This window comes from Phoca vitulina, unplaced genomic scaffold (assembly GCF_004348235.1).
Source record: "Phoca vitulina isolate PV1807 unplaced genomic scaffold, GSC_HSeal_1.0 scaffold56, whole genome shotgun sequence".
NCBI classification, from domain to species: domain Eukaryota; kingdom Metazoa; phylum Chordata; class Mammalia; order Carnivora; family Phocidae; genus Phoca; species Phoca vitulina.
In genome coordinates this window covers 1,159,625-1,173,094 of record NW_022589759.1, presented here as the reverse complement: position 1 = coordinate 1,173,094, position 13,470 = coordinate 1,159,625, and the positions used below count along the sequence as shown (strand labels likewise).

The window sequence follows — 13,470 nt, the reverse complement described above, 5'->3', positions numbered from 1 at the left end:
TTCGGAGCAGATAAGGCCATCCCAGCACCCCGCAAAAACTTATCCACCATGTCCAACATCAAATAAGAAGTACAAGGCATGCTATAAAACAGGACCAGATCGCTGAAAACCAAGAGGAAGAGCAACAGACCCCGCAGGTGAATCAGTTGCGGGAACTTCAGATGAGGCTCTAAAATCACCAACATGCACCTTCTTCATGTCACTCCCCTGCTCAAGATCTACTGTGGCTCCCCGTCACTCCTCAATCGGGCAGTCAATGCCGTCCTTGAAGCAGCATCCCAGAGTGGAAAGAAAACAGCTTCATCCATGTAGATATTATATACGTACACTTGAGACTCATCTATTACAGTGTGTAACATATGTTCAGTATGGCAGTCAGCTATAAACATTTGGGCCACTTCTGTTTTTTTCCCCTTTGTTCTTTCGGTTGTTATTGAGAGATCTTCTGTGAGTACCCTTGCTCATGTCTCCTCGCGGCCACGGGCAAGAGAGTCCAGTCCGGTGGTCTCGCCCTCCATGGGGCATCAGATCCCCAGGCCTGTGAAAAGGCAGACTGCCAGCCCCACCGCCAGAGTTTCTGGCGCAGCAGCTCAGGACAGGGCCTGAGAATGTGCATTCCTAACAGGTCCCGTGGTGTTGCGCTGCCACCCAAAGAATCCACTTTGAGAGTGCCTGTCTAGGGTTGCGTTGTGGGTCACAGAGCACTGCTCTCGATATGCCTGTTGTTTTCCAAAGTGGTTGTCGCCCAGTGTAGACTGACACACTTGTTAAACTCAGACTCAGTGCCCCCCACGATCACCGTGCAAACACCTGTCACGGCTCGGTGGGTGGTGGCAGCTACCCCGGGCCGTAAGTGATGTTCATGCAGGCCTGTTGTCTTTGACCGACCCCATGGCCCTGGCCGGATGGGCCCATGTCAGCCGGCACTCTGAACGTGGGGGGTGCGTGCCTGCCTGTCAGTGTCGGAGCGGCTGCTAGTGACCGTTGACTCCAAATGACCCCGTGGATAAAACAGAAGTTTATGTTTCTCCTACAGAATGGTCACAGCCAGAGTGACCTCACCTGGAGACACAGAACGCCTGGGGTTTGTGGTCGGACTCCCTGGGTGAGGTCCCAGCTCTGCCCTTCAGAGCTTCTACTTCCTCTGCTGTAAAACAGAGATCGCAGTGGGGCTGCCTCCCGAGGATGTCACGACCACGCCCAGCACACGGCCTCCGTGAGCAGGGAGCTCTGCGAACCAACGACTGTGTGTGCCTGCCACCTCGTGGCCTCCTCCTTCCCTCTGGAGAAGGAGGCAGCAGGTGTGAATAGCCCCGCTCTATAGAGCAGGGAAACTGAGGCTCACAGGGACACTGCTTATATGCTTACACCCGGGGCCTACGGCTCAAGGCACAGCGGTCCAAGCCCATGGTATTCAGGTTCACGGAGACTGGGTTTTGACCCATCTCAGCCATTTTCTGTCTTTCTGAATGCGGCCCCCCAACACACACACACTCCAGGTGCTACAGATACTCTGGCTGGCAGTTCAGTGCCCGACCAGGAGCTCGTAGTCGTGCGGCGGGGACAGACAAGGCTCTGGAAGAAGGTCCATCCTGGGTGAGGCCTGAGGATGATCAAAGTTCAGCGAGGAAATGTGGGAGCAGCTTCCCAGGCAGCAGGAATGGTGCGAGTAAAGGCCTGGGGGCAAAGCAAAGTGTGCAGCCAGGTGAAGGCAAGGGAGGGGGCACAGGGCTGGAGACAGGTGAGAGAGCAGGGGCAACACGCCGAGGGTTCAAAGCTTATCTCGGGGCAGGGGGAGCTGCTGGAGGGGCCTCAGGCTGGAGCAGTGAGATTATAGTCAGGTGGCTCTTGGTGTCTGGGGAAGCGTGGGAAGCAGGGGAGGGGCTGGAGCTGTGGCATGACCCCACCCCACCCCACCCCCCCGCGCGCACGTGAGGATGGTGGGTGGAGAAAAGGGAGGGTAGCTGGAAATTCCTTTAGGAGGTAGAACCCTGGACAGAGTCTGGCCCTCTCCCTCTCCCACAGAGTCCTCTGCCTTCCTCCCCAGCCCTCGCTCCTTCCCCCCCCCACCTCCTCTCACTCCTTGCTCCCATCCTGCATTGCCCCCCCACCATGTCTGCCTTTTCTTTCCTTTTTTTAAATAATAGCTTTGGGGGCACCTGGGTGGCTCAGTTGGTTAGGTGTCTGCCTTCGGCTCAGGTCACGATCCCAGAGTCCTGGGATCAAGCCCTAGTCGGGCTCTCTGCTCAGCGGGGAGCCTGCTTCTCCCACTCCCCCTGCTCGTGCTCGCTGTCACTATCTCTGTCTCTCTCTCTCAAATAAGTAAGTAAAATCTTTTTTAAAAATGAAAAAATAATAGCTTTGTTAGGGTATAATTCATATGCCATAAAATTCACCCTTTTCTAGTACCCAATTCAGTGGTTTGTAGTATGTGCCATCACCACTAATTCCAGAACATTTCTCTTACCCCAAAAGAAGCTTTGTTCCCAGTAGCGGCCACTCCCCATTCCACCTCCTCCGGCCCCTGGCGACCACTCTCTACTTTCTGACTTGATGAATTTGCCCCTTCTGGATGTTTCATGGACACGGAATGTATTAGTCAGCTCGGGCTGCCAAAACAAAATACCACAGACTGGGCAGCTTAACAGAAATTTATTTGTCACCGTTCTGGAGGCTGGAAGTCCAAGGACGAGGTACTGGTGTGGTCAGGTTCTGGCGAAAGCCCTCCTCCAGGGAAGCAGGCACCACCTTCTTGTGCCCTCATGTGGCGTGGCGGGGCGGGGGGGAGAGCAAGAACTCTGTGCTATCTCTTCTGATAAAGACTTCATTCCTTTATATGACTAATATTCTATTGAATGGATAGACCATATTTATCTATCATCAGTTGATGAACATGTGGGTTGTTTCCCCTTTGTGGCGATTGTGAATAAATCTGCTGCCCATTTCCGTTGGCACACAGGTGTCTGTGTGCATATTTCATTTCTCTTGGGTTAGCTACCCGAGCGTCACTGCTGGGTCGTATGGGAACTCTCTGCATGCCCCCCTTTCTTCCCTTGCTCGTTTGTTCAGATAACACAGGGCAAACGTCTAGGCGTTCATGCAACTTCACAGTCCGCCAGACACTTACATATGTGGCCCAACGGTGGCAGGCGGCCCCAAGGAGGAGCTCTCTTTACTGTTTACTGCAGGCTTTCTGGAGGAGGAAGATGGGCTGAGGGAAGTCCCGCTCTGCTCAGCATCTCCTAAAACCCTTCATTACACCCAGAACCAGCTACATAATTTGCAGTGTCCAGTGCAAAATGAAAACCGGGGCCCCTTGTTCACAAATGATTAAGAACCCAGCCCAGGACCTTCCTCTTTAAAATGGAATAGTGCACTCAGTGCGTGGAGCGTGCCACTCTTGATCTCGGGGTTGTGAGCTCAAGCCCCACATCAGGGGTAGAGATTACTTAAAAATAATATCTTAAAAAAAACACAAACGTGCTGTTTGATCCCCTGCAGGGTGGCTCCACGCTGAGGGGCTGTGCGCAGCTGGTAAGCTGCCCAAATGCTCGCAAGACCACGTGATGTCCTTCCGCTCGCAGAAAGCTGATCACATTTAGTAAGACGCAGAGCTGTTTATTCCCACGGAAATAGTGAAAATTGTCTCTGATATTGAATCTTAGTATCTACAATATGATTGATTTTTTTGTTGAGCTGATTATTTTAAGAAAGCGGGAATGGTTAAAAATCTGAAGCTTTGATATTTAAACTCAATACTCAAAAATGATTAATTTGTGTTGAGTTGAGTATACTCAACAGAGCGTAAGCGATTTAGTCCGACGGAAATAGCTGAACACGTCCAGGCTTTGAGGTTTAAACTCAGTATCCGAAAAGTGAGTAACTTTGGGTCAGGTGCCTACGCTCCACTGGGCGGGAGCTCTCGGACCGGCGGGAGGAGGTAGGATTTCCGGCTCCGGGGGCGAAACCACCTGCGCGGCTCGGCCCGCCCTCCCGCAGGCGTGGTCAGGCGGCCGGCGGCGCGCGGGCTCGGAGACACGCCCCGGGGCGGGGCCTCCGGCGGCGCTTGCGCCGTGGCGGGCTCGGGCGGGCGCGCGCCGCGGGGGCGGGGCCGCGCGGAGGCGGCCGCGCGGAGGCCGGAAGGAAGCGGGCGGAGGGCGGGGCGAGCGAGGGAAGCCCGCCGGCCCGCAGGACGACCGTCGCGGCCTGATGACGTCGCACAATGGCCGGCCCCCGCGGGTAGTGGAGCCCGTTTGTTCCGCCCGCGTCGCGCCTCAAGCCGGAGCCTGTGAGGAGCGGAAGGGCCGAGGGACGTCTTCCCCGCGCCGCCCCGACGCCAGCGGAGCCGTGGCCCCCTCCCCGCCCTCGCGCTGAGGTAGGTGGCGGCGGCGGCGGCGGGGAGGCCGGGCCCGCTGGGAGGAGGCCGAGGCGGCCGGGCGGGGAGCGTGGCGGCGGCGCGGAGCCGAGGCCCGGGAGCCCCGGCGCCGCCGCCTCCGGGGAGCGCTCCGGGCTGTGTCCCCGGCCGAGCGTGGCTCTCGGGTCCTGGGAAGGGGTCGCGGAAACAGGCACGATCCCGCGTTCGGTCCGCGGCTTGCCGGCCCGGGGAGCCCTGGAACCTACTTGGAGCCCGAACTCCCCGCGGCTGCCTCTGCGCCCCGCGGTGGAGTCCATTCTCCCGAAGCTGTCATTTCTCTTCCGGGACATTCGCGTGGCACATGTTTGCCGCCCACGGCGGGGGTGGGGGGGGAGGCAGGCAGGTTCGCCCTCCAGAGGAGACCAGCCCGGACTGGGGATGGGCTCTTCGGAACTTTGAGCTCTCTGGAGCTTCCCGGAACTTGCTCCCTCAGCTTCAGTGTGCACAGGTTGGATGTATTGGCTGTGCCCCAATTCGCGCTCCACTCTTAGGCATAAACTTCCTTGCTCCTTTAGGATCCCGAAGGGTGCCGAGTCCTTTGGATAAACTAACTGTAGCTATCATGCTGGGGGAGCCTAAGACTTCACTTCCAGCCTTGCTTCTGCTAAAAGTTAAGTTTTCTCGAATACTTTATGACAGCGCATTTGCCGTGTAGAGTGGTTGATCATTTTAAGAGAGCTCTGTTCAGCAAGCGCTTTTGCAAGAGTAGGTCAGTGTTCGATCCGTTTGGGGAAAATGGAAGAAGAGAGTGTTTGGCATCTGTACTACTTCCTGGGGGCAGAGCAGTGTCTCATCATGTCTTCTCTGAGACTCACTTCTCTCCTGTTGCTCGTGGAATGGAGTTGGAGTCTTTGCCTGAGGATTTTACTAGTCTGAGCACATGTGTGTCCCAAAGGCTGGAACTCCTCTCTGGTTTTGGGTGGGGAATTCCCAAATGGTGTAAGAAAGCTTTGTGGAATCATTCCAGAGAGCCAACAGGTAAGCGGTGACCTTGCTCATGTATAAGAAGGTTTTTGACTTTTTCACAGCTACAGATCATCTCAAGGTGAGTGCTTCTTTCCTGAGGAGTTTTGGTGGTCAAGTTTAGTCAGTTTGGGGGTGGTGTCTGTCATCTACTTTGACTCCTTCCTTTAGATGTTGTAAATCTGTGAAGTTATGAATCAGAATTTTTAACCAGATGTACCAGAACTTGAGCATTCAAATAGGGATTGCTCTATTAAAAGTTGTTATCTTAAAAGGTTATGCTTGTATTTCATTGCTGCTCCTTTGCCAGAACCGCCTTATAACTTCTGTTTTGGCGGTGAATATATGTCATAGGAGAAAACTGGTCTCATTCAGTAGTCGTACCCTGTGTTTAACCACAAATCATCTTACCTGGCTTGGTAGCTCACCTCATGTACCAGACCAGGCTCTGAATGGTCTCCTGTGACCTCTCAAAGTGACTTACCTTGAGGGGAGGAATACCTGCTGCTACTAGAGCACCAGGAAAGAACTTGCATGTTCTAAAGGTCACTCAAACAGAGAAGTTCCCAAAATGCTCTGCATTTTAGCATTGCCATTGGAATCAGTGTGCAGCCTTCCAGCGTGGCTGCTGGGAGGTGAGGCAGCCCCCTGCAGGTCTGAACTCTGGTGTAGTCTTCTAAAAACGGGGCCCTTATTTCCAGTTTCTTCCTGGTATGCAACAGGTAGTTTCTCAAGTAACAAGATTTTGTCATTTATTCAACAAGCATTTATCGAGCATCGTCTGCCAAAGGCAGTGTGCAGTGGAAACACAGTGATGGGACACTTGTCATTCAGTTCTCTGGGCAAGTTCACCATCTTATGGGTCAAAGAACCGAAGAGGTAGTGCTAAACTTCGCCAAGAATCCTCAATTACAAGGTGATTGTGTGAGAAGAACAACTGAGTAAAAACTCTGAACCGGGAGTTGGTGAAGATGTGACAAGAGGACCCTCCATGGCCTTGTCTGCATTTGATAGGCTGCGTGTTCTTCCTAGCACCTGACCTAAAGTGTGCACCCAGGTGGTTGCCAGATTGAATTCATCTCAAAACAGGACGTAGATGCCCAGTGAGACCATGAACCTGCCCAGCCCAGGGCCTGGAACACAAACCATCTTCTGACCCCCAGTGACACTTCTCTTCTGTGCAGCAAGGTGTGGCTCAGGTTGTTTCTAATAGGTAGATTCTTTGGCACATTTTTCTCTCCAAGGTGCTCACCTGTGTGCAGCCTCATACTGTTAAATCCCAAGGGGTTCCATAGGTAAAGAAAAGATGTGACTCCTCAGGAAATTGTCAGGGCCTCCTAAGGGCGATTGTGTGTCCCAGTGTGCCTAGGACAGCTTCTCTTCATGCCTGTTGTAATTATTTTTTGTTTGGTTTGTTTTGGGTTGTTTTTTTTTTTTTTTTAAGATTTTATTTATTTATTTGTCAGAGAGAGAGAGGGAGAGAACACAAGCAGGGGGAGCGGCAGGCGGAGGGAGAAGTAGGCTCCCCGCTGAGCAAGGAGTCCGATGTGGGACTCCATCCCAGGACCCTGGGGTCATGATCTGAGCTGAAGGCAGATGCTTAACCGACTGAGCCACCCAGGTGTCCCACCTGTTGGAATTGTTAATAGTGCCCCCTTTTCAGTCTCAGACGTGACCCAATTTAGACAAATTACATGGGACACTGCTGTTTGCTGAGCTTGGGAAACACAGAGGTGAGTCTGAACCCTTTTATTCAGGTACTTCATGGAGGGGAGGGGTCTGCCAACAGACTTTGCAGACAAATAGTTGTGGACAGCGTGGTAAGTGTGGATATGTACTAGAATAACATATACTAAGCACAAGTGTTCTCAATTTGAGAGCGGTCGGTAAGCCTCGGGATTTTGAACTCCCTAAAGTGGAAGATAAATTGCATACATTCAGGTTTTTCTAGGGAGATGAGCCATCCCATCCCCTTCATCAGGATTCTCAAATCAATCCATGCTCCCCTAAGGCTAAGCACCACTACCCTAGAGCACTAGGCCGCCCTCCTAGTAGCAGGTGCGCCCAGGACCTTTCGCCCTGCCACCTTCTGGTCATCTCTGAAAACTGCCTTTGAGAGTCAGGAAGTTAGTTATCTTGGTGTCCTTGAAATGTTGAAGTGATGTGCAAAATTTAAACTGTGGGGGGATGTACTCAGTTAGTACTTCTTAAAATTACTTTCCCTGCCACGATACACCAGCCTCTCGGGATCGTGATTTCAGTCAGCATTTCCCGTGGCGTCAGTATAAGGGTGTGCATCTTTGGGGTTTTTCTTGGATTCATGTTTAGTTTACATGCGTAAGATTCAAACTTTAGGCAAGTTTAAAATAAATGACTGGTGTCACAAGTTGGACCTCCATATGTTAATAACCATTTTAACTAATAGACTATATAAATGGTATGTTAACTTTTCTGTGTACATGAGAATGTTTTTGTTTCTAGAGGGCCTAAGATAGAAGTGTAGATGGATCAGCACAAAACTTTAGAAGAGAGAAAAGAAAAACAGACAAAATCTACTGGTTCAGTAGAAGTCCCCAGTATGTGTGGGTTCTGTTCCAAAAAAGAGTTTGTAAAATTAGTTTGGAACTCAGGTCCTGTTTTCCTGTAGAAACAATGGCAAAAAGAGGGGGTGGGCTCCTCTGCAGGTTGCACCAGCTCATTTCATGCATAGTGCGGGGCTCTGTAATTGACTCCACGCCCTAGAAGCAGCTCTGATTCGCAGTCCCAGGATACCCGCTCAGTGGCCATGTGGCCTAGGTCCCCTTATCTGTGACAGGGAACGTGGCTTATTTGGAAGGCTGACGTGAAGGATTGGTCAGGTACCTGACACAGAGGGGTCATCTCTTAGCAGATGGTGGGGGCTGTCAGCTTTATTGCAGACATCCTTGCAATGATAGAGTCTCCCATTGAGTAGAGAGCTGTTTGTCAAATGAAACCATGAATGAATTAATCAAGTGCGCCCAGAGACTGGAAATGCGTCTGACAGGGGTCATAGGGGAGTCTGGTTCTTAGAAGTTGAGGATTACCTTTACTCGTCCTCTCGCTAATTCAGTTTAAATTCAGATATGTGGAACCTCTGCCAGGCATGTTATCAGGCTTACCTAATTGTTGCAACAGCCTTGTGAAGTGGATACTGTTGTCCCCGTGTTTCAGGTGAAGAGACAGACTGAGGTGTGGCAAGGTACGTAGTTGGCCCAGGATCCTGAAGCTAGGAAGCAGAGGGGCTGGGGTTCAGCTCTAACGCAGAGCCCACACTGTTGCACTGTCTCTGTGCCCCATAAAACTGCAGCACACCAAGGGGTAAACTGCCCACTGGCCTGGCCCGCTTTTTGCATTGGTTCAGGTATTTGAAGTTAGGTACTCTTTTCCTTCCATTTCTTACTCTAGGATTTGATTTCAGTTTCCCAGAATATAAAAAGCAGTTTGGATCTAATCATAACAGTGAAACCAAAGTGCAAACCTGTTTGCATCTGGGCCCCAAAAAGGGCTTTTACCAGGCTATGAGAGTTTGTGGCTGTGAGCAGGGTAGGATGTTGGGAGGCCAGTAGCAGACTTGGGTCTTTTCTGCAGCTTATCAGTTGCAGATTTTTAAACTAGTTTGACATATAATTTTATTTTATTTTATTTTTTTTTAAAGATTTTATTTATTTATTAGAGAGAGAGAGAGAGAGAGAGAGCACATGAGAGGGGGGAGGGTCAGAGGGAGAAGGAGACTCCCTGCTGAGCAGGGAGCCCGATGTGGGACTCGATCCTGGGACTCCAGGATCATGACCTGAGCCGAAGGCAGTCGCTTAACCAACTGAGCCACCCAGGCGCCCTGACATATAATTTTAGATAACATTTGATTGATTTAAGTAAGAAGTCATTTTGTTTCCAGGGTTGCCATTGGATTATAAAAGGTGAGAATCAGAATTTGTTGGGGGGGCGCCTGGGTGGCTAAGTCAGTTGAGCATCAGACTCTTGGTTTCAGCTCAGCTCATGATCTCAGGGTCTTGAGATCGAGCCCCGCATCAGGCTCCACACGGGAGCCTGCTTAAGATTCTCTGCCTCTCTCTGCCCCTCCCCCCTTAAAAAAAAAAAGAATTTGTCGGGTTTCAAGTAGGATGTCTGAGGCTCAGTAACCAGCTTCATGTGACTGGCTGCCCACGGCGTACAGGTCTAGATTCAGCAGCTGGGGAGATGAAAGTCACTGCCCTCCTGTGAAGAAGATTTCTTATATACAGTGTGATAAAAACTAAGCAAAGATGGGCATAGGACTCATGCACAAAGGAAAACCTTACTATTCAGTAAGGAAGGGGAAGGGGCCCTGAGTGGCTCCTTAACCCCCCCTCCTTTCAGGCCCTGTCTGCGACAGCTGAGAGCAAAAAGCCCTTAGCTTTCGGGCACCTTGCTTATCTTTACTGTGGGTGGTAGGTATGCTGTGCACAGGGACAAGCTCTGCCCTGTGGGGCGTAGGGCTCTACTTGATTTTCAACAGAGTCCATTGTTTGTGGACTTTTTTTTTATTTGAGAGAGAGAGAGCACGCATGAGCGGGGGTGGGGTGGGGGGCGACAGATGGAGAGGGAGAATCTTAGGCAGACTCCGTGCTGAGTGCAGAGCTTGAGCCCAATGCCAGGCTCGATCTCACAACCCTGAGATCACGACCTGAGCCGAAACCAGGAGTGGGACGCTTAACTGCCTGAGCCACTCAGGCGCCCCCTGAGGACTGACTTTTTAAAAATTCTCCCAATAGTCCTACCTCTGGATAGTGCAGTTAGGAAGACTGAAAAGTGAATCATTTTCAAAACTGTGGCTGTGAATGGATTGATTGGTTTGTAGATTTCTTTTGCCGACCATTTAGTTGATTTATAAAGTGGTGAATTTTAAGTGATTTGTCTTAATGTGTACTCAATTATAATAATTTCCATTAACTGCAAAAAAAAAAGTATTTTTAATTGTAGGTTCAGATACCATCTCTTGGTATGTGCATCTTTAAACACAGGTTCTCCTTTCAAAAGTATAAACTTGAAAGATACATGTTTAGTTTTTAGTTCTATAAATGCATAAAATAATTCTTTATATTTAAAGTATGTAATTATATGTGTGTGTTTCCAGATCTTGCTGAGATACCAAGCTGCATAATTGTGACATACATTATTTTAAATTAAAATTTTGAAGAATCAAGTAAACACTGAGCATTTCACTGTTCCTCTTATTTCAAACTAGTTCGGCAGTGACTTGCTCCGGGCTGCATTGGTGGACGCTCTTTGGGGTTGGTTTAGTGCACGTATACTCCTGTCCCACTCTATGCAATTTACATTTAAAACAAAGGGAACAATGGCCTGTCATTGGGCATGGAGGTGGGAAAACGAAAAAATGTCCACTTTATGATTATGTCTAGCTTAGTAAAAATAGAAGAAAAAATCCTCTAAAATGACGGTCTTTTTACATAGGAAACTACTCAGATACATAAAATTTTCTGCCAGAGGTCTTTTCCATGACATACTGTGTTAGAATGACGGTTCTCCACTGTTCTGTGAGATAATCACAGCATGCATGGATGAACGCCACTTTCTGAGCGTCTGCTGGTGGCCCCCGACATACAGATCTGTGAGAAGGCCCAAAGTCTGCATTTTCAAAGATCATCCCGAGTGATTCTGATGGGGCAGTCGCGGCCACACTTGGAGAAGTGCATTCAGGAACAGGACATAGCCCATGACCTGGGGACAAGGCCGGCCAGGGTTTCTGCTCCAGACCCTTGAGGGCGGCTCCAGGAAAAATAGCAGCGTGCCTTTAATTTGGTTGCCTCATTCCATAATGCAACTTTTCTGGAATTTTAAAAATAATTTAAGAATCCAGAAAGCTGTCCCTTGCAATGCGTATCTTATTGCTCACTTTCTGTTTTACCTGCCGGGTTGTGCTTGTGACAGAAGGAGTATTCCAGGTCTCTGCCAGAGAGCTGCAGATGTGAGGCACTTAGACACAGCTTAGGGACTACATGCGGCCTTGTGGAGGTACTGTGTGCAGGGCCAGCCAGCGTCCTTCCTGCTGGAACAGCCGGCAGCAGTGGTCTGTGGAGTGGGGTCTGGGGTTTGGAGGAGCTTTGTGGGGCCAAGAGAGGTGCAGGTCCTGGTCCCTCCTGCAGGTCGGGAATGAGAATGGGGCCAAGAAAACCAGGCCAAGATCGACTTTCTGTTTTGCTAACTGCTGTGCATCTGTGTTCTCTTTCTTTTGCAGAACCGTGGGTACCGATGGATGTGGCCGAGAGCCCTGAACGGGACCCTCGCTCTCCAGAGGACGAAGAAGAGGAGCAGCAGGGGCTCTCGGACGATGACATTCTGAGGGAGAGTGGGTCTGATCAGGATTTAGACGGAGCTGGGGGGAGGGCTTCTGATTTGGAGGATGAAGACAATGCCGCCCCGGGACTGAGCCAGGAGGAGGAGGAGAGTCACTCTGACGAGGAGGACCAGGACCAGGAGTCCGAGGCTCAGGATCTGAGCAGGGGCCCCACGAGCCCCCCGCATGTGGAGGAGGGGGACGGAGGGGAAGAAGAGCACACAAGCGACCTGAGGGACGAAGCCTCGTCGGTCACCAGGGACCTGGATGAGCATGAGTTAGACTATGATGAGGAGGTCCCTGAGGAGCCGGCCCCTGCTGGGCAGGAGGACGAGGCCGAGAAGGCTGGCGCCGAGGATGATGAGGAGAAGGGAGAAGGAGCTCCTGGGGACGAGGGGGCTACAGGCGTTCACAGTGTGGAAGACAAGGAGCCCCTGGAGACCGCCAAGGAGAAAAACAAGGAGGATGATGATGGGGAACTCGACGATGGGGAGCTGGACGTGAGTGCCTGGGCTGCCAGGGCTGGTGGGGGGATGGGGGGGGTAGTGAGTCAAGGAGACAGGACACATGAGGGCTGGGAAGTCAGGACTGTTCTGGGAGCAGTCACTATGGTAATTAGGGAGTGCCAAAAACCAAGAAGGAGGAATAGGCTAGATTCAGAAAACTTGGTGCTACCACTTGGTAGCTGGCAGAAGTCTGTGGACCCTCCCCTTTCTGCTGCTTCTGGGTGGAGTGTATTAAAATGCTTAACCCCGATTTTGTTTACTTGAGCTCTAGGTTTGTGTAACAATTAAAAAGATCATTTCTCCCTTTCTTTTTGCAATCTTTAAATAATACTTGAGGTCACATTCTACTAAAACTATCGTGGATTTTCAGTTCCTGTTAAGTTCTTGAGACTGATGAGCTCCAGAAGCTTCCTTCGAGTTTTGTCTGTTCTTCCAGGTTACCTTTGTCCCTGAGCCCGTCCTCTGGCAAGGGTGCTGGCTGGGCCAAGCATCTTTGGAGGTGTCCCTGAAAAGACCCTTAGGAATGGATCATAGGGGGTTGTGCCTCCAAACACCTCAGCCTTTGATCAAGCCATCACACTTTGTTATAATTTATTTAAATACTCTGACTTAAAGGTTACAGAGAAGGTAACGCTAACATATCCTCTCAGACACGGATAGGTTGGGTTTTTATGATGCATAACCCTATTGAAAGGACTTTAATCATGATCTGTGTTTCTTTTTTTTTTTTTTAAAGATTTTATTTATTTATTTGACAGAGAGACAGCGAGAGCAGGAACACAAGCAGGGGGAGTGGGAGAGGGAGAAGCAGGCTTCCCGCCGAGCAGGGAGCCCGATGTGGGACTCGATCCCAGGACCCTGGGATCATGACCTGAGCCGAAGGCAGACGCTTAACGACTGAGCCACCCAGGCGCCCATGATCTGTGTTTCTTTTAAGTTTTTTATTTTAATTCCAGGATAGTTAACATACAGTGTAGTACTAGTTTCGGGTGTACAATGTAGTGATTCAACACTTCCATACATCATCCGGTGCTCCTCAAGACAAGTGCACCCCTTCATCCCCATCCCGTTTCCCCCAGCCCCTCATCAGGGTGTTTTCTATAGTTACGAGTCTGTTTCTTGGTTTGTCTCTCTCTCTTTCTCCCTTTGCTCATTTGTTTTGTTTCCTAAATTCCACGTATGAGTGAGATCATGTGGTATTTGTCTTTTTCTGACTGATTTATTTCACTTAG

At 50.5% G+C, this 13,470-nt stretch overlaps 1 protein-coding gene across 1 annotated transcript in view; it reads left to right on the top strand.

Annotated features, from left to right (window-relative positions):
* Positions 1–5,055: 5,055 nt before the first annotated feature.
* Positions 5,056–13,470, top strand: part of ZC3H18 (zinc finger CCCH-type containing 18) — a 60,155-nt gene continuing 51,740 nt past the window's right edge. Inside the window, exons 1-2 of the mRNA XM_032389838.1 lie at positions 5,056–6,565; positions 11,634–12,232. Coding sequence (XP_032245729.1) covers positions 11,648–12,232 — 585 coding nt within the window. The 5' untranslated portion in view covers positions 5,056–6,565; positions 11,634–11,647. The remainder of the gene's footprint in view (positions 6,566–11,633; positions 12,233–13,470) is intronic.